Source organism: Plectropomus leopardus, chromosome 15, assembly GCF_026936395.1.
Source record: "Plectropomus leopardus strain MGB_pleo_1.0 chromosome 15, ASM2693639v1, whole genome shotgun sequence".
Lineage (NCBI taxonomy): Eukaryota > Metazoa > Chordata > Actinopteri > Perciformes > Serranidae > Plectropomus > Plectropomus leopardus.
The window spans coordinates 10975357-10993538 of record NC_142190.1 but is presented as its reverse complement, the minus strand read 5'-3'; the positions used below and the strand labels follow the sequence as shown (position 1 = coordinate 10993538).

At 38.7% G+C, this 18182-nt stretch overlaps 1 protein-coding gene across 1 annotated transcript; it reads right to left on the bottom strand.

Annotated features, from left to right (window-relative positions):
- Positions 1-598: 598 nt before the first annotated feature.
- psmg1 (proteasome (prosome, macropain) assembly chaperone 1) lies at positions 599-10340 on the bottom strand. The gene is made up of 7 exons (XM_042517065.2): positions 10132-10340; positions 8933-9036; positions 7176-7321; positions 4811-4873; positions 4487-4685; positions 909-1039; positions 599-771 (listed from the first exon to the last, which is right to left on the bottom strand). Exons 1-7 carry the CDS (start codon positions 10248-10250, stop codon positions 694-696), a joined length of 840 nt encoding a protein of 279 aa, XP_042372999.2. The 5' UTR covers positions 10251-10340; the 3' UTR covers positions 599-693.
- Between the last annotated feature and the right edge of the window lie 7842 nt (positions 10341-18182).

Sequence of the window (18182 nt, the reverse complement as noted above, 5' to 3'; positions counted from 1 at the left end):
ACTGGACACTGGGGATTCATGCATTTTCCGTAGTCACTTATCCTGTTAGGGGTCGCAGGGGGGGTCTGGAGCCTGTCCCAGTTGAAATGAGGAGGCAGAGCACATCCCACACAGGTCGCTACACTATCACAAGGCTGACACATAACAATACACACTCACACCTTCAGCCAATTTAGAGATCTCTAACCTGCACATTTTTGGACTGTGGGAGGAAAACCCACTCTGACAAAGGGAGAACATACCAACCCCACAAAACCCAAGATGACATTGTGAAAAAAAAATCAAAATTTTTAATCTTCAGAATGAGAGTAAATTTTGTGAACATCAAAGGAACTTTATCCCAATCGGTGCATTTACGGGTGCTTTCGAGCCCGCTGGCCACACCCGAGCCCAGTCACTGCAGATCATTTTTGCCAGTTCTGATGCACATGCCAAATTTCTTGAAACCCTTAAAAAACGGATTGCACAGCAGAAAAAAAATCTCTAAAAAACAATAGGTACCTTGTATTTTCAGTGCCAGTGACTGTTGGGCCCTGGCACTGAAAATGCTTGGGCCCTGATTAAGTAAATCATTAAATTACTGACATTCATTCAAAGGTTTTCTTTACTTAATCTGTTTATTAAAAAATGACAGTATTTTACCACAAGGAAATAGAATTACAATGCACTTCACAGTGTGCAACAGGACCATTTTCAGATATAAAGGTTACTCTGAATGTTGGTGGTTCTGACAAATTTGCGGAGGACATCTGTGCTGGGAGACGGGTCCAACTGAGGACAAAAACAGAAAGAAAAGCCAGAGTACAAAATGTTAAAAATAAGGAGAAGAAGAGAAACTCTTCAGATGTTGTTCAGTTTTACTCTGACCTTTAAAAGCTACTTCAGATATGAAAAGAAAAGCTGCTCACCTGTATGGACTTGCCAAGCTTTGTAAGTGCAGGCTTGAAGGTCTCCATGGTGACAGAGTCAGGGCCAATGACATCACTGTAACACTGGTAAACAACTGAGGCGATGTGGTGGACCTCGCAGTGGTTCAGTACTGAAGAAGAAGAATGCAAGGTTATCCGACGACTAGAATATGAAACAGATGGGCTGAAGACTTTCAGAGTCTGTAAGTGCAGCGGCACCAAAATGACCAAATCAGGATGAAAGACGATGTGAGCTCCGTGAGTGGAGAGGAGCACTAATGGCACCACATTTCATTGAGTTGGCAGATGCTTCTGTCCAAAGCAACTTTTTCCCCACATACACACATCAGAAGCAATTTGAGATAGTGTCTCGCTCAAGGACACTTGAGAAAAGTAGAGAATCAAACCAAAGTAAAGCTGGATTTATTGGCCAAACAATTTACATCCTGGTAACATTATGTGACTTTCCAGACTACCGGCCAGCGTTTCGGTTCATTAACTCATTGAGGGCAGTGATTACAGTGAGAAGAAGGTCTGCAGAGTCTTTTCTAGACATTTAGACACTAAAGAGAATAAGCTGATAGAGCAGTGATACTCGACCAAACGAAATCTGGGCCCAGAAAAGGTGCCAGGTGGCCCACAACCATTTTGTAATTTGCAATAAAAAATAACCTGACTCACACAAGGAAATGTTTTTGGACTTTTAGTTTGCATAGGGTGCCAGAGTGCATAAAACAGCATCAAAATAGAGCTTGTTTATCAAAAAAAGTGCCCTGAACTCCCAAGAGAGGTCCTAGCAAAGCCTGTAATGACTGAATATCATAGAAATGCCTCAAAATCTGAGAAATGTCCTTAAATACAAGAAATGTCCCCAAATCCTAGGAACATCAAAAAAATTCTTGACACATCTAAAAATCATAGAAACATCCCAAAAGTCTAGAAATGTCCTAAAATCCTAAAAAAAAATTCCTACAATCCGAGACACGTCCTAAAATCTTAGAAGTGTCCCAAAATCCTGGTGATGTCCTAAAATCCTAAAAAACTTCCCAATTTTTTTCTAGAAACATCCTAAAATCCAAGAAACCTAAAAAAACTTCTTGACACATCCAAAATCACAGAAATGTCCCAAAAGCCTAGAAATGTCCTAAAATCCTAGAAATGTCCTAAAATCCCAAATTTTCTACAATGTGAGATATGTCCCAAAATCCTTAAAAAATGTCCTAATATCCTAGTAATGTCCCAAAATCCTAGAAAAATCCTAGAATTCTAGAAACATCCTAGAATCCTAAAAACGCCCTAAAATCCTGGATATGTCCTAAAATCCCAGGAATGTCCTTGAATCCTAGAAACATCCTAAAATGCTGAAAATGTCCTAAAATCATAGAAATTACCTAAAATTCTAGAAAAATGTAAGGGGCTAATGCAACTGGCCGCTGGCCTCTTGTCATTTAGCGAGTTGAGTCTCCGTGCTTTCGTCTTTCTGCAGCCCGCTCTGTGTTGTTACCAACAGCCTCTACCTGTGCGTATACTTCAGGTCATGCAACTTAACCCTACTTTACCTGAATATTAAGACGTTTCTGCTTTTCCAGCAGAAGTTATAGTGGGATACAAATTTTTTCAGGCTGCATTATTGCACAGGACAATGAACTGGAGAAAAAGACTCTGTATGACAGAGATAAGCCGGTCCTGGAGAGTGAGGTAGTTAAAGAGAGAATAACAGTCTGTAAGTGCATCAGTGTTTCGAGGTGTTAAGTGTGAATGAGGCGGAGGGTGAGCTGTTTCCGTCCAGCCTTAACGTCCTTACAAGCAGTCTGACTGGCTGAAAAACAGCTGTTATGAGAGCGTGCCCCGTGGGTGTTGACGCTCTCCGGCCTGCGGTGTCTCAGGTTGTATCCACCTGAGCAGAGAGAGATGTGGGTGGAGTCGGTCACTGAGGATGCTCTGTGCTTTCCTCCTGCAGCGTTGTGTGTATTCAGAGAGAGGAGGTCAGATTCTCTCTGCAGTTTTGAGTCCTTTTTTTAGGACTTTTTTTAGGGCTGACGGGTAAGTTAGTCCCCAGCAAGCAGAGAACGTTCCCACAACATTGGCTGACAGCTACAAGCTGTAATAATGCTTTAAAGAAAACATTTTGATCTGATGTTCAAAGAATGTTTTACGGATGTTTATCATTTCAAATAATGTTCCTTGAAGAAAGAAGTAAATGCTAACTAAGACGTTACGTTATAACTGCAACATTCTGCGGATGTTTTGGTGATGTTGAGAGGTGACACATCATTGATCGTTCTTTTATAAAACGTTCCCACAATGTTACATGAGAACAAAGGAAGAACAGAGCTGACGCTTCCCCTCGCACACGCAGCAGGCAGCCAGGCTCCGACACACAGAAGAGCAAAAATGCTTCATAGACGAATGTCTTCATCTTATCGCAAGTTAGAAATGGAGTTAGTGAGACAGAAACTGTAAACTATAACATTTATGTATCCTAAATAAACAAGAAATATATTTTCTTGATTTCTCCAACGCTGACAGCAGAACCTTTAACAACGGAGCTTATCAACACTATGGTCTGTAATAATTTGGCCCAAGGACTTGTTTAATAACGGGTATCGGTACCCATGATGACTCGCCCCCCTCTTTGATGAGACCAAGGACGGTCATGTCATCTGCATATTTAATTATAATGTTGCTGCACGAGGTCGAAACACGGTCATGTGTGCAAAGGCCGTAGAGTTTGTGGCTGAGGTTTGGGGGTTCCTTTACTGGTTGTTAACTCAGCAGAGCCTCTATTTTCCATCCTCGCCACAAAAATGTGAATAAAAGGACAATTTATGTGAAAGATATAAACCTCTTCTGGTTTCTGACAATTACCTCATGTATGCACAAAATAAAATACTTGATAGTCGACAGAGCGTATCGAGAGGGGATACATTTTGTGGCAGGTTGAAAAAGCAGTCTGAAAATTTTTATATCCCTTTAACTTTTGCCAGGAAAGAAGAAACATCGCCATATTCATCGAGGTTATTAATTAAGGTTATTAATCTAAACTGGAACTTTTACTAGTAACATTAAAAAGAAGACAATCATGCACAGAAATATTAAGGTCTGGTCATTTGACTTCGCCTTTGTATTGTTTATTCGTTGATTGTGAATTCTTTTGTGGTTAAAACGTTTAACATTTAGCAAGTGGCGCCTAACTGCACAACTTATCAACATTAACTCATTTTCTAGAGTCAGCAGCACTCTGATGTACGACACCACACCTGACACCAGAATGCCTCTTTATAAAGCTAAAAGAAAAGGTCGACCGAGAGCACAGTTTCACGAGAGGTGGACGATTGATTTTTTTCTTTTCTTTTTTTTGGCAAGGGTTTAAGGTGAATGCTTCACTTTTCATCTGCAAGAGGAAAACCGTCTTTCTCCGAATCTAAAGATGCATTACTAAAAAAAGAAAAGCAAAGTCGTGCAGCTTGGATGTGCTGGATGTGTTCTCTCAAACATGAGCGAAGACAAGAGGAAAAGCTGGTGCTAATGTGGGTTTTCAGACACTTGAATTAGAGAATGTTTAAGAGTGAAAATACCTGCGGCTGGAAGTCCTGTGACTATGTTTGGCTGCTCCAGTGACTGGCACACAGGCCGACCACTGAAAGCACTGGTGTGGAGAGAGCGCAGGAAGGGAGCGGAGCTGCAGCACACATAGTCGGCCGCCTTGTACTCAGACACAGAGCTCTCTGACAGCAGAGTCACATTCAGCTGTCTGTGCTGCAGACAGTCGAACACCTACAAGGGACAGAGAGACACAACATCACCTTCACCATGTTGATTACCCCCAAAACACCCCAAATTTCTCCTATAACAACACAATTTCATCACAGTCCCATCTGACTGATTTTGCTATGTAATACCTTTTCTGTCCACTGGAAAAGCTGGTCTTCTGCAATGTAGCAAGTCACTTGGCATATCAAAACCTTCAAGAAAAGCGGCACAAGAGACATTTAATGCAACATTCGTGGATTTAAGACATGCTTAACCCTGTTGGAAACATACCAGTGTCACTTGATGGATCATAAATTAAAAGGGAAAACATGTTCATTTTCTTATTTTGTACATCCTTGATTCATTTCCTCTACTCGCTTCTCCTTCTCCTCGCTCTCTTTCACCTGAGATGCGAGTGGGGGAGGCAAGAACGAGAGACACGGTGAGAGAGGAGTCGAGGGAACAGGCACTTAATAAAACCAAATCTCCGTGCTTCAGAGCCGTCATTTTAAATCAGCGTGAATTAAACATGACGACGGCACAGCTGCATCATCAGCCGTGTGACATGCCTCACACATGGCTTTTAAGTGCTCGAAGCATCTGCATGACATTCAGCACATAAAAATACATTAACCACAGGCAACCAATATACAGTGGACAGCAGGGTTTCACATGGCTTGGACACAAAAATTCAAGAAAAGTATTAAAAATGTAACCATACGATGAGACAATAAATACTATAAAACTCAAACTGGATTGTGAGACCGTAAGTAGTGCAAACTTAAAGGTGCTTTATGTAAGATCTGGACATAATTTTAGTTTAAAAAATAAACTAACCCTGTCAACAGAGTGTGAAGAAGTTACATCTTTGACATTATGTCCCAGATGCTTATGTAATGTATTGTAGAGATATCCACTGCTAACAGCCGGGGACGGGCTGTCCCTTCTGTAATAATACGTCCTGGCCTGAGAGACGACAGTGAGTCACTGTAGGAGTTTAGATTCAGTGGATACAGCGTGGAGGTTAAAGTCTCAGTTAGTTAGTCAGTGTGGAAGAAACACAGCGATGGCAGAAGCTCCAGGAAAATGACTGTTGCCCCCATCACAAGCAGCTCTCAGAAAGAAGCAACGGCAAAGAAAAGAAGCAAAGCAAGAGGAAGCCAAACTAGAGTAAATATTGGTTTGGCTTTCTAACACTGGAGACAGCTCTTGGAGAGTAAAAAGATACAGTTTGATACTGAAATTAAAACGTTTCTTTTAGACTGGTAAGCTACATCTAACGTTGGCTATTTACCAAAACATATCTTTTGTGTAACTAATGACAACACAAACTATAGGCTTACAGTTCACGAGTTAAGTAAGATATTAAGTAAACTATACACAAACATTGCACATGAAGATCAGAAGACAGCAGCTTTATTTTGAGTGGCTGGTGACTGTAAATTGCAGTTGAGTGGACACGGTAGTAGAATGATAATTAAAGGGTGAAATACGTTCCCCTGTTCGGTTGGACAGGGTGGCTTGAACTTACATAATGCACCTTTAAGCAACTAAACTAAGGTTACTTTTGCATCTGCAGGTTCTGTAACATCTGCCCAACAGTAAAATTTCATATTAATTTCAGACGATGTGTGTCACATCGCTTAGTATCCTGCATGTCTTTGTACATAATCACATAAAATCACAGCTGACAAAAAGACTTGTGCAAAGAACACGCCTGTGCATCAGGTTTGGACTGTATGTAATATTTCATAACTTCCTGAAATGTCACCGGCGTATACGGTACACGACGGTATAAGTGTGCATTTAAATCAGTGATTTATACATTAATAGGTGTAGCAGTATGTGTTGTTCACAGCTGCTTGATACTGTATCAAAGTCTTCTCTTTCTGCTCATTAAAACCCTGCAGCCGTCTGAAGGCAGCAGAACAGAAATGTGTGTGATAAATCTAACGCCTCACGCACAACCATCCACTGTGTTTATCTCGATTAAATCATGTGCAAACGACACCAAGGATAATAGAAAATAACCACACACACCTCTGCACTCACCAGACTGACTGGTTATAACTCTATTCTGACAGTTTATGGAAGAGATGGCTGATTACGTCTCATTAATCCTTCGTGTCACGGCCTACTGTCCAACTCTTGTAGCTGAAGTGGGGTTTCATTTTATTCTTGAAACATGCAAACACAGCTGTATCAGGTTATATAAACAGCTTCAACAAACCATTATTGTTCATATGATTAATTTCTATTGTCATCAGACGCATCTGCTTTCCTTATATTGCTTCAATTTATTGAGGTTTTTCCTCTAATTTGCCTCCTGTTTGTAGCTTTACAATAACAGCCATAATGATGTGCTATTATACACGAGAAAATAAACAAACAAATTAAATAGAAGATCAAGTGCTAACTCATTAAACTGAAAGATTATGATTGAGTTTACAACAGGTGCTTACTGTGGCATTAATCAAACTGCACACACGCTGTTTTGCTCAGTGTGTCACTCACTGATGGGTTGTCCTTGTGTCTGTAGAAAACACACGCAGACTCCTCGCTGGTTTGCCCGGTTACAGCCCGGCTCCGCTCGTTCCACACGGATGCATGTCCCACCGCGTCCCAGTTTTCAGAGGTGAGAACGTACACTGACAGAAACCCTGTGAAGACAGGCCGACATTAAAATGATCCTCACAGCAGACATTGGGACTGGTGTGGATATTTTCACAAAGAGCTGAAACACTGAACAGATTGATCTATCAACATAAAATTGAGTGGTGACTTTGTTGGTAACTGATTAATCATTTTAATTACTTTCTTTCTGGACAAGAAAATACCAAAAACTGAATAGCTTTTTAACTTGGAGGATTTTCTGCTTTATCCCTTTGAAACCAATAAATAAAGGGAATGAGCAACTCGAGAGGTAATGCCCCAAAATTAGCAAAAAGTACAAGAAAATTACCTGAAAATTAGCACACAAAAAAGAAAAGAAAAAACAAAGTAGAAACAAACAAGGAAACTACTTAAAAAAACAGTGCTTTAATAATAATAATAATTCTGTAACATAATTTTTAATATATAATTATGATAATTATATACATGGTTTTCTGGACATTTTCCAGAGCTTATTTTTTAATACATTTCTAAATCTACCAATTTCTTGCAATTAGTGTGACATTCCTTGCCAAGTTGGTCATTTATTTTTTTTTTCTTATGTTTTGGAAATAAATCGAACCAGTTTGCTGAGGGTTCAAAGGTTTAATTACTTGAAAAGTGTGGAAGCAGCAATAGAAAAGTGATCTCAATTCAGGTTTCAGGAGTGAACTCTGGCATAACGAGTGTGAAAATTAACTTCATTTTTAAAGATTTGATGATTTTCTCAACCTTTACGTAAGTTTATCTGCATCCATGTTAACTGCTGACGAAAGTTACATTGAGGACATCACTCCCGATTTTGACCACTGACTATAGTTAAGACTGTATGTCTCTGTATATAGCCCGTGATTCTAACTGATTAAAATAGGCTGGAGGTGGCACAAGTGTGCAAAACTTGATTAAAATAGAGCCAGGGAGAGCAGTTTTCGCAAACAAACAACACACAAGAGGTGTAAGTCAGACAAAACAAGCAATTTGAAGAAATCATCTTGTGCTTTACCAAACTGTGATGGACATTTTTCACTATTTTTGTCATTTTATAGACAAAACAATCAAATGATTACTTGAGAAAATCATTAGCAAGTTATTTAGTGATGAAAATAAACATTAGTTGAAGCCATTCTGTCATTAATGGTTGACTGTATTACAGTTACTGGAGTTTTAACGTCTTTAGACTTCTTTTCCTTCTCCATGCACCTTGGAAGTAAGTAAACTTGTGCCAAAAGCCCCCAACCTGCATTAAATTTACATCCTGCTAACTGAATGGAATGGAGCCATCATCGATATTATTAATCGAGAACCAACAGTTCGTAACAAAGTTGAAGTAGTTACGTTACTTTTATTGATATTAACTGCGTCTGTAAGCTTGAACTGTGTGCTGATTTGCAGAGATTATTATGTTGAGCTAATAATGTTACCAGAAGTAAAAACATTTCTGGAAGTCTGTAAGACTGCAGAGCTAACGTTGCTGGATTACTCTATGTTGCAATTTCTTTTTGGGAATTATTTAAATTTAATTTGATCTGTAATATTGACTGAGCTGTCAGAAGAACTAATTACAGGTAATGTAGCAAAGAGGAGAGTTGTGACTCAGAAAGCTGCTGGCAGCCACTTACTGGCAGCGTTATGTCCCACAGCGAGGATGAAGTCTGAACACTGCAACTTGTTTCCAGACTTCAGCGACTCGGAGACTTCAGGGCTCCAGTGCAGATGAACCTCCCTGATGAAAAAGTGACGTGTTAGATGGAAGAAACCGTTGTGGTAAAACCCTAAAACAACTCAACATAATCAAATATTTAAAGATGTTTATTGAATTGCACCGGGGATGCAGGTGCCTTCAAGAAATCGCCATATTTTTGTTAAATCTCGTGCATCCTGGCATGAAGGTCTCTCTAGTAGATGTTAATCTGATTTTTTTGGGCTTATTTCACAGGTATATTTGTCATTCTCTTCAATACTGCCGCAATAACCAGAAAAAAACTTCCCTAACAAGTATTGCAACTTTGCTCAAATACTGTAATTGGAAACAATGTTGAAGGTGTTTGTACTTTTCATTTTATACTTTGAACTTCTACTTAACTTTTACTTTTTATTTTTTAAAGTGAGATGACTGGCTGCTCTGTAGACTACAAGCAAATGTAGTTAAAAAAAAACAAAACCTTGTATCAGGTGCTCATGGCAAACATAGTAAAATTATCCGTCATAATCCTCTGTCATATCCACTTTGTTAAGAATAAACAGCTTCTTTAAAAAAAAAATCATATTGCTATTAGTTTTATTACACCATTATCACGTTACTTATTTATTTTGTTTTTTGTTATTATTTTTCTCCTGCCTTATATGCCTTTGTCATGTCTTAATCCTTTTATGTCTTTTTTATACACACTAAAAAGAATAAACTGATTAGAGATAAATAAAAGAATAAAAAAAGAATAAATAGATTAAAAATAAATTTTAAATTCTAAAAATATGTCCTCTTTGCACGAGTTGAAACGAATAAATATATTGTAAAATAAGTACATACATATATGTTTTAAAATCTCTATATCTTTAACTGCACTGTAATGTGCTACAGTGTACTGATGTTACCCAAATGTCATGTGTCATGTCGCTAGCTAAGGAAGATGCTAATTAAGTTAACGTTATATAAACATGTGGCGGGAGGTACCAAAAGATGGAAACGTGAAAATGAAGACCACATACAACTTGATGTAATCAAAAAGTAATTTCATAATGATTTTGAACGTTTGTGATTATTTCCACGCTGTCTGACTCCCTGTCTCAATGCTAACGTTAGCTGGCTAACGTTATTTACCTTTTTTCCTCCAGTTCTCTGCGGATTTCTTCATCTTCTTCGTTTTCATCGAGCTCCTCCTCATCTTCCTCCACGGCCCGAGAATACACAGACAAAACTTCACCGAAAAACGTCGCCATAATCACCAGGTTTTGTGAAGAAAACGAAAGTTTGGCTACAGGGTGAGACGGCCAGTCATGATGCACATCCGCCACTTCCGCCGGCAACAACACCCCTTCAAAATAATAACCTCAAAACTGAAATCCTTCAGGATAAAAACATAATTTTTGACAAACAAAAACCAATACACAGAAAAAGAGCAAAAAAACAACGATAGCAAAGCTGGGCAAAGGTAAACCACGCAAGAATTTTATTTTCATAGCACGTGGTTTCAGGAGGAAGCACAATGTGCTGCACAAAGTGTTGTTGGAAGTTGCAGGCAAAAAACAAAACCAGCAACCGACCATAAAAGTGAATCAAATCCATTAAATCTAATAATAAAACCTTATAGGATAATAATTAAGATGGATGATAAAACAATGAAAGATACAAAGACATGCGAGTCAGACCTGTTAAAAAATAAATAAATAAAAGCAGTGAAAACAGAAAAATACAAGATAAACAGACCAATAAAAGATGATAACGATTGAGTGAAAAAAAAAAACAAAATGCAAAGAAAATGCAAACAAACAGGGTATTGCCTTGTATTGACATCTCTGACATACTACTTCTTCTACTGTTGCTGCTGCGTGCTGCTTGTTCCTGTCCACAAGTTTTTTGTTTGGTTTGGGTAGATTGTAAAACTGAATTGCTCCTCTGGGATAAATAAAGTTGTCTAAATCTGAATTTGTATCTGAAAATAGAATAAGATGCAATAATACTTAAACCAATAAAAGTAAAAGCACATCTGAGTTCAAAACAATAAAATGAAATAAATTAATTGAACCAGATAAACATTTAGCCAAACTAATATATACAGAAAAAAAATATGTTAAAAATATATATATACTTTTTTAATATCAATAAGTATACAAAATATGATATGTATCCTATAACAAAAAACAATTAATTTGAAAATACAAATAGTATTACAAGTTTGTAATTTGTAATTTGTAATTGCGCAATAATGCAAAGTGCAAAGGATGCTGTTAATGAAGTTTATTAATTAATGTAACATGTTGCTTTATATGCATGATGTAGGTGGATTTGACAGTGTGTGCATATAGGCCTACATGGTGCTTAGATTTATATTTGACAGTGATTCTATTTACATGTTTTTAAAAAAGTGTGTTTTTTAAATATAATAAATATAATTTACTTTTTTGTGTTAGTCATGTTATAGGGTTATTACACAGGGGTTGTTTTTGACACTATGTGACTCAGGATGTACACATAGACCTGTGAGTATATAGTTTAAACCTATAGCTATGGCATTAGCATATGTTTTACTGTAAAACATATTCCAACAAATGAGATCTGACTAAATATTTAAAATGCACAGACAACACACCGTCCATGCACATGGAGACGTACAACACCAGTCGATTCCCACAATCCCTGTGGGAAGCTCAAAGCCCCGGCTGCATGCATGAGTTCTGCCTGTCCAACGCATTTTTGCCTGAGCTGCTCACTTAAATCAATGAATGATTTAAGGACGTGTCTCTCCACTGGAGTCACATGGTGTTTGGTTATACAATGCATAGGAGCTCGAATATGACTAACAATTAGCGTAGGAATGCTTGATGTGCTATTTCTGGCCTTTATGCCAATTAAGGGTAAACTTGACATACCACATGACTCCGCCAGCTTCTTAGTGGTGATACATAATTAACACGAGTAGGAGAAAGCAGGAAAACATCGTTCTGAAAGGATGCTGGCAGGTCGTTGAGCTGTATAGCTCGATGGAAACATAAGCCAAGTCATGTTAGGGCAAATTGGCCTCAAGTTGACTGCAGAACATCCATCCTCTCCATTGTGTTGTATAATTCATTTTCCTGTAAGCTGTGCCCCGGGAGATGAGGGACAAACAGAAATGTGATGACATCAGCACGGCCATAAAAATGCTTCATTGTCACCAGAAAAAATGTCCAGTGTTGGAAAGACAAATTGGATCGCAGGGCAAAGCCTGGAGTAGAATAGAGAGTAAGCTCTATTACCAGTGTGGTGCAATAATGTAGCAAGAGGCCATAAAGTAGCAGCACAAAGGTTTCCTGTCACAACATGGGGCAACATGCTTCGAGGAGGCTTCAGGCAGCTGTTAATGTAATTGATAGAGGAGTGAGAGATAGAGGAGGAGAGGGAGCGCCGTTCTGCTGCTTAACAAACACTGAAGCCTCCAGGCTCGAGACAACAAGAGACGAATGTCAACAACACGACAAACTGGGACTGTCACAACATCATTGACTATTAACAGGACAGTAAGAGGACAACAGCACCCGAGCCTGCCTGCGCTCTGAGAAATAAAGTTGCCAACTAGAACCATATAGGGTTCTGCGGCTTGTTTCCATAGGAGAACTCTTTTTGGTTCCTCATAGAGCCTTCTATTAAGGTTCCAGCTAGGACCCCCTCAGAGGGACCTACCCTGAACCTTACATAAAAGGTAATACCTAGAACCATCTCTGAAAGGTGCCACCCAGAACTCACTATGAGAGGCAGAAAACCCGTCATTGGTGTAATGGTTCCACCCCTTCAGAACCTTTCCACCCTCCAAGGGTGTTCACAAGAACCCATACAGGAAGTTCTACCCAGAACGTATTTATATTCGAAGTGTTTCATCTGGGATTCTGCTGGGAAACAAAGGGTTTCATCTAGAATCCACCCAAGCGATTTTACCAAGAACCTTTTCATATTTGAAAGGTTTCATTTAGAACACATGCAGGTGATTCGACACAGAACCCATACATATTCCGAGGGTTTAATCTGGAACCCATACAGGCGATTTTACCTTTCATTTCTAAAAGATCCAAAACCAGTTCAGGGGATTCTATACTGAGAACCCTGTTATTTCAAAGTGTTCATCTAGAACCCACCCAGACAACTCTACAGAGAACCCTTTCATACTCCAAGAGTTTAATCTAGAATTCACCCAGGAGATTCTAGTAAGAACCCATTTATGATTAAAGTGCTCCCCCAAGAACCCACCCAGGCGATTCTACTGAGAACCCTTCCATATTCAGTGTGTGTTTCATCAAGAACCCAACCAGGGGATTCTACACCCAGAACCCATTTATATTCAAATGGTTTCATCTAGAACCCATCCGGGGGTCCCTAAAATAAACATTGATTACATTACCCAAATACATTTCTCCCACTATCATCATGGGCTTAATTCTTAATGGGACTCTCGGCCATACAAAGAACCCTTTCTTCAAAAAAGGGTTCTTCAGAAGCAAATGCCTCTGGGTAGAACCTCAGCCCCTCAGGATGAGCCCTTTTGGAACCGTTCTTTCTAAGAGTGCGTCTTCACTTTGCCCATGTAAAAGCAGCAGAGCCTGAGGATGGTGATCGTCTCTCCTACGGGCCAGACTGCCTCGCTGGTTGGCATGCACTGAACATTAAATGGGAATTGATTCAGTTACAGAGAGGCATCCCTCCCTCCTGCACAAATTAAGTAATTCAAGGGCACAAATTCAGTATAGTACAAGGTTTATTGCCAAGTAGGTTTTCATATAAAAGGAATATGCGTTGGCTTTTTGGTGCATAATAAAAATAACAAGACAAAATATAGAGGCCCTAAGTACTGCAATAATCAAGAAACATAAATAGAGTAGAAAAGATGGAGGTGAGCAGTTTTGTGCAGGAATGTGCAAAAAAGATTTTTCCAGTGAATGTGTAAATGTTCACAGCACAAAGGAGGGGAAATTAAATTTGCTTTGTTCAGGGGCCACTTTTAGAAAAGCGACATGAGTTCACAAGCCAGGATGAGAAGTGAGTACATTTGGGGCTTAGCCCAAACCTCTGGCAGAGTCCAAGGGATCCTCCTCTGCCACTTTTTTTTTTATAAACAAGCTCTGATTGATGCCTTTCATGCACCTCATTTATATTGAGTTGAACATCACTGATATAAAGTATAGATCACTGGTTGCCAACTGATTTCTCCTTAGTCATTAGTTCAAGGTCCACACATTAGATAAAATATCACCCCCCTCAATTTTATTTAACAAAATGTAAACAACATGTTGGCTTAGAACACGAAGAAATAAAATAGATTACATGAATAAACAGAAAAGACACTTCAAAATAAAAGCTCTGTGCCAAAATGACCATTTGTAAATTAATAGATTTCCATGTTACCGAGAATTTGTGAAGAAAACTTTGTTTATCTTGTGTGCCTCCACAGAAAACGGCCAACACTTTGATTATTGAGTTATTGATTGATTGGTGTCCACATTTAACGACAGCAACACTATATCAAAACATCCATTTGCAAGCTCTTACGCTACTCATGCAGCAATCCACATCTCATTTATGCAGTCGTTTGCTCAGTACTTCCTAAACACATGTATTTTCGCTAAAACCCTATTTAAAGCTGAAGTGAAATTGAAATTTATCTACACTCTCTTCGGATGTTTAGGAAGTACTGAGCATACAGCTGGATAAATGAGATGTTCAGTGTTTTCTGTGGAGGCATGCAGGAAAACTACATTTTCTCCAGAAATTCAAGGTAACACAGCTTGACTTATTGATTTAAAAATGGTCATTTTAAAGCGTGAAGTATTTCTTTAACCCTTTTTTCTGTATCATATTTTTAGTATATAATTGTAAGAATTATAAATATAGTTTTCTGAACATTTATTCCTATTTTGGATAATATTTAATATTCTCTCCAAAGCTAATTTTCAAGTTGTTTTCTTGTTGCCTTTTACTTTTCTTTTTTCTTTTGCAGTTTTCCAGACATTTCTTGCCATGCTGCTCATTGCATTTTTCCCATATTTTCAACTGAATTTAAATAAATTTTAACAGGTTTCATAGGTTTAAATGCTCTTGAGAGGCATCTGAATGCAACGCAACAAAACTAATGTCCAGGGTTAAAATGACAAGGACAACTGAAGATTGACATGAACGGGGAGCTCACAATCAAAATATTACAACAGAAGAAGCAGAACAGTGATAATACCAGCTATATAATGCTTTTTATTTTTATTTCTGTGGTTCAGAGGAGCTTTTTCAGCCACAGAGGGCACGCTGACATTGTTCCGAGTTGAGGAATCGTAATTATACTGGTGACCCTGACCTTTCCATCACTGCTACCATTTCCATCTACAGTCTAAGTGGCAGATTATGAGATTTATTGAGCAAAGCATCGCTCGCTCACTGAGAGGGCAAAGCTTTTATTTCAGCCCACTAAAGTATGACTTTTTTTTCAGGGCATATCATTTAGAAACTCCCACTCCTGATGTACAGATGCATGAAAAGTGAGGGGTCATTACAAAAACACTAAAAAACACCTTTGAGTGTTCATCATTCTTCCATTTTCCATATGTATGGCTGTCACAAAGGGATGGAGCGCTCCACACACACACTCATGCACCCACTCCATCAGACCACCTACTCACAGTCACATTTACCCGTTGGGGTAATTTAAAGTGTTCGCTCCAGCTGAGCTGCATGTCTGTGGACTGTGGGAGGAAAGTGAAAGCGCCTGGAGGATTTCCCACGCAGACACACACGGAGAACATGCAAACCCCACACACAGGAAGGATCAGTTGCTTAGGAACAGAATTGTTCATCAACTGGGGGTGTGATCACTTCTGAGTAAAGTGTGGGGTTTAATCATACCAACTTGTGTGTGAATGCTAGCAGGGCCATGATGATGCTCACAGTGCCTGGAGGTGGGTGGGAAAGGTGAGCTGCCGCTGATGATGTACCATCCACCAGCCAAAGAAAAGATCGATATAACGACGTCAGTGAGAAAACTGTGAAGAGGAGGACGTTTAGACAAGTTTGAGGTTTGATTAAATATATATAAATAACCACACTGACTGACTGACGTTAATGTTTTTCTGCAGGAAGTTCAACCTTTAATGGTCTGTTTGGCAGAAAAATTAAAAAAAAAAAAAAAAGTTTTCAACCTGATTAACCTTCTCCAGCATACTGTTGAAGTGTGTGTCTAAAAAATAAATAAGCTAAATAAAAAATAAAAAATCCCACAGTACATTGCTTTTTTTTGTTTGTTTGTTTAGAGCCAAACCTCTTCAGGTGGCTTTCTTCCAGGAAGTTAGCATTAGATAAATCACTCTTGGCATGCGTCCTGTTTGCACTGAAGTACTGACTACTAATTATATGTTATCAATCTTTTCATTAATTTACTGTCATTTTAGAGTTCTTATTAAACAGAATGGTTTCAATATCTACCCCCCAAAAATTCCATTAATGTTAAAGGATATATATTATTATTATTATTATTATTATTATTATTATTATTATTATTATTATTATTATCTTGGACTTGAGTGCAAAGACTTGTATTACTTGAAACTTGCAAATAAAAGACTTGGTTCAGCCTCTGATATACAGTAGTTTAAATGTGCTCTGCTCTGTAACATTAAATGCTTACTTACTTACTTACTATAGTTATATATATATATATATATATATATATATATATATATACACACATGCACACACATTAACCAGTCTGCCCTTCAAGTTTACTTTAATACTTTGTGTACATTTTGCAGTGTGATTTAAAATAAGAGAAATCATGAATGTGACACTTTAACTTGTAACCGATTATTTTTACAGAGCACTGTCACTACTTTGAGCACTTCATTACATTGATGCTGACACATGTATGAATGTCCTGGTTGCATTCGTGCATTGTGGAGGTATGAGAAATGTATGAAGAGCAAAAAGTGAACCCAGTATTGAGAAATGTGTGACCAATTAGCCGGACAGACCCCCTTTTCAAGGAAGAGTTCAATCTACACCTCTCAGACACAATGCCAATAACAATTTAAAGGATAGGTTCACTTTTCTTTCAAGTCAGTCTCACATGTCCTTATATACATGAAAGAGTTATTAATGGCTGTAATGATTCCTCCTGTCCATACTGGCTGTGAAGGGATCCCTTTTTAGAGCAACTTCGTAGAGTCTTTTTTATTAGCTAGCCAGTGTTCAAGTAGCCCTAAAATTCACTCTTTCTCTACAGGCTGGTGTCACGGTCACCTTGTGGCTCAATGCAACGTGCGTGGTTCAGTTCATATTGGTGATGTCAATCTTGGCTCTTTCCCCATGTTTCCTTTTCTCTGCCTCAACTGTCATTATTGTATAAAGCCATTTACAATGAGAACAAAGGGAGGTTGTATGTCTTCATTTAGGGTTGCACAAATGTAAAACCCTCATATAATAAATCCACACACTTTATCACACACGGCAGTAGTGCTTGGTGACAGGGTCATCATTAAGGAAAAAGAAAAATCAATTTGTGGAAGACATTTCCTCTCCGCGTGCCTCATTCAGTCTTTCCTAAAGCCATTTCTGCTGTGCACAAAAAGAAGTTGGTCTGCTCGTGTGTGTGTTTGTGTGCGCGAGTGTGTGTATGTGTTTGTGTGCGCGCGCATGCATGAGTGTATGCATGGTAAACCGGCTTTTGTGCAGTTCATTAGAAATTCTGCTGACAGAGACTTGCAGTGAAAGCAGTGGTGTATGCGTGGAAGGAATATCAAGAGGATGGCTCCTGCCTGGAGATGGCCTGCAGCTTTAAAGATATCAGCTCATTTCATATGAAGACGCAACGTCACACACACACACACACACACACACACACTGAGAGGGCAGCATCAATATGTGTTTAGCATTCAGACCCACAAAGCTTTCTCATTACAGTTAATAATCCTGATTAACACAATCTGCAGTCGGAGCGCCCCGGCACTGGAAGAGAATGGAGCGGCTCAATAATCAGCAGATACATAATGTACAGTGTCATTAAGAGAGACAAAAGTGTAGTTTCAGTCATAGTTTGGATTTATAATTATACTGTCAGTGGTGGAAACTAACCAAGTAAATTTACTCTTGCTCTTGCTTTTAACTAATTCCACCTATTTATTTTTATCGCATATTATGGTTGTTAC

Bases quoted from the DNA above. Each gene is read 5' to 3' on its own strand.
- psmg1 (XM_042517065.2), bottom strand. From the start codon at position 10,250: ATGGCGACGTTTTTCGGTGAAGTTTTGTCTGTGTATTCTCGGGCCGTG. The intron at 4,686-4,810 runs GTATTACATAGC...TGTCCCTTGTAG, and splicing joins TTTTCCAGTGGACAGAAAAG to GTGTTCGACTGTCTGCAGCA. The intron at 772-908 runs GTGAGCAGCTTT...TTTTGTCCTCAG, and splicing joins AGCTTGGCAAGTCCATACAG to TTGGACCCGTCTCCCAGCAC.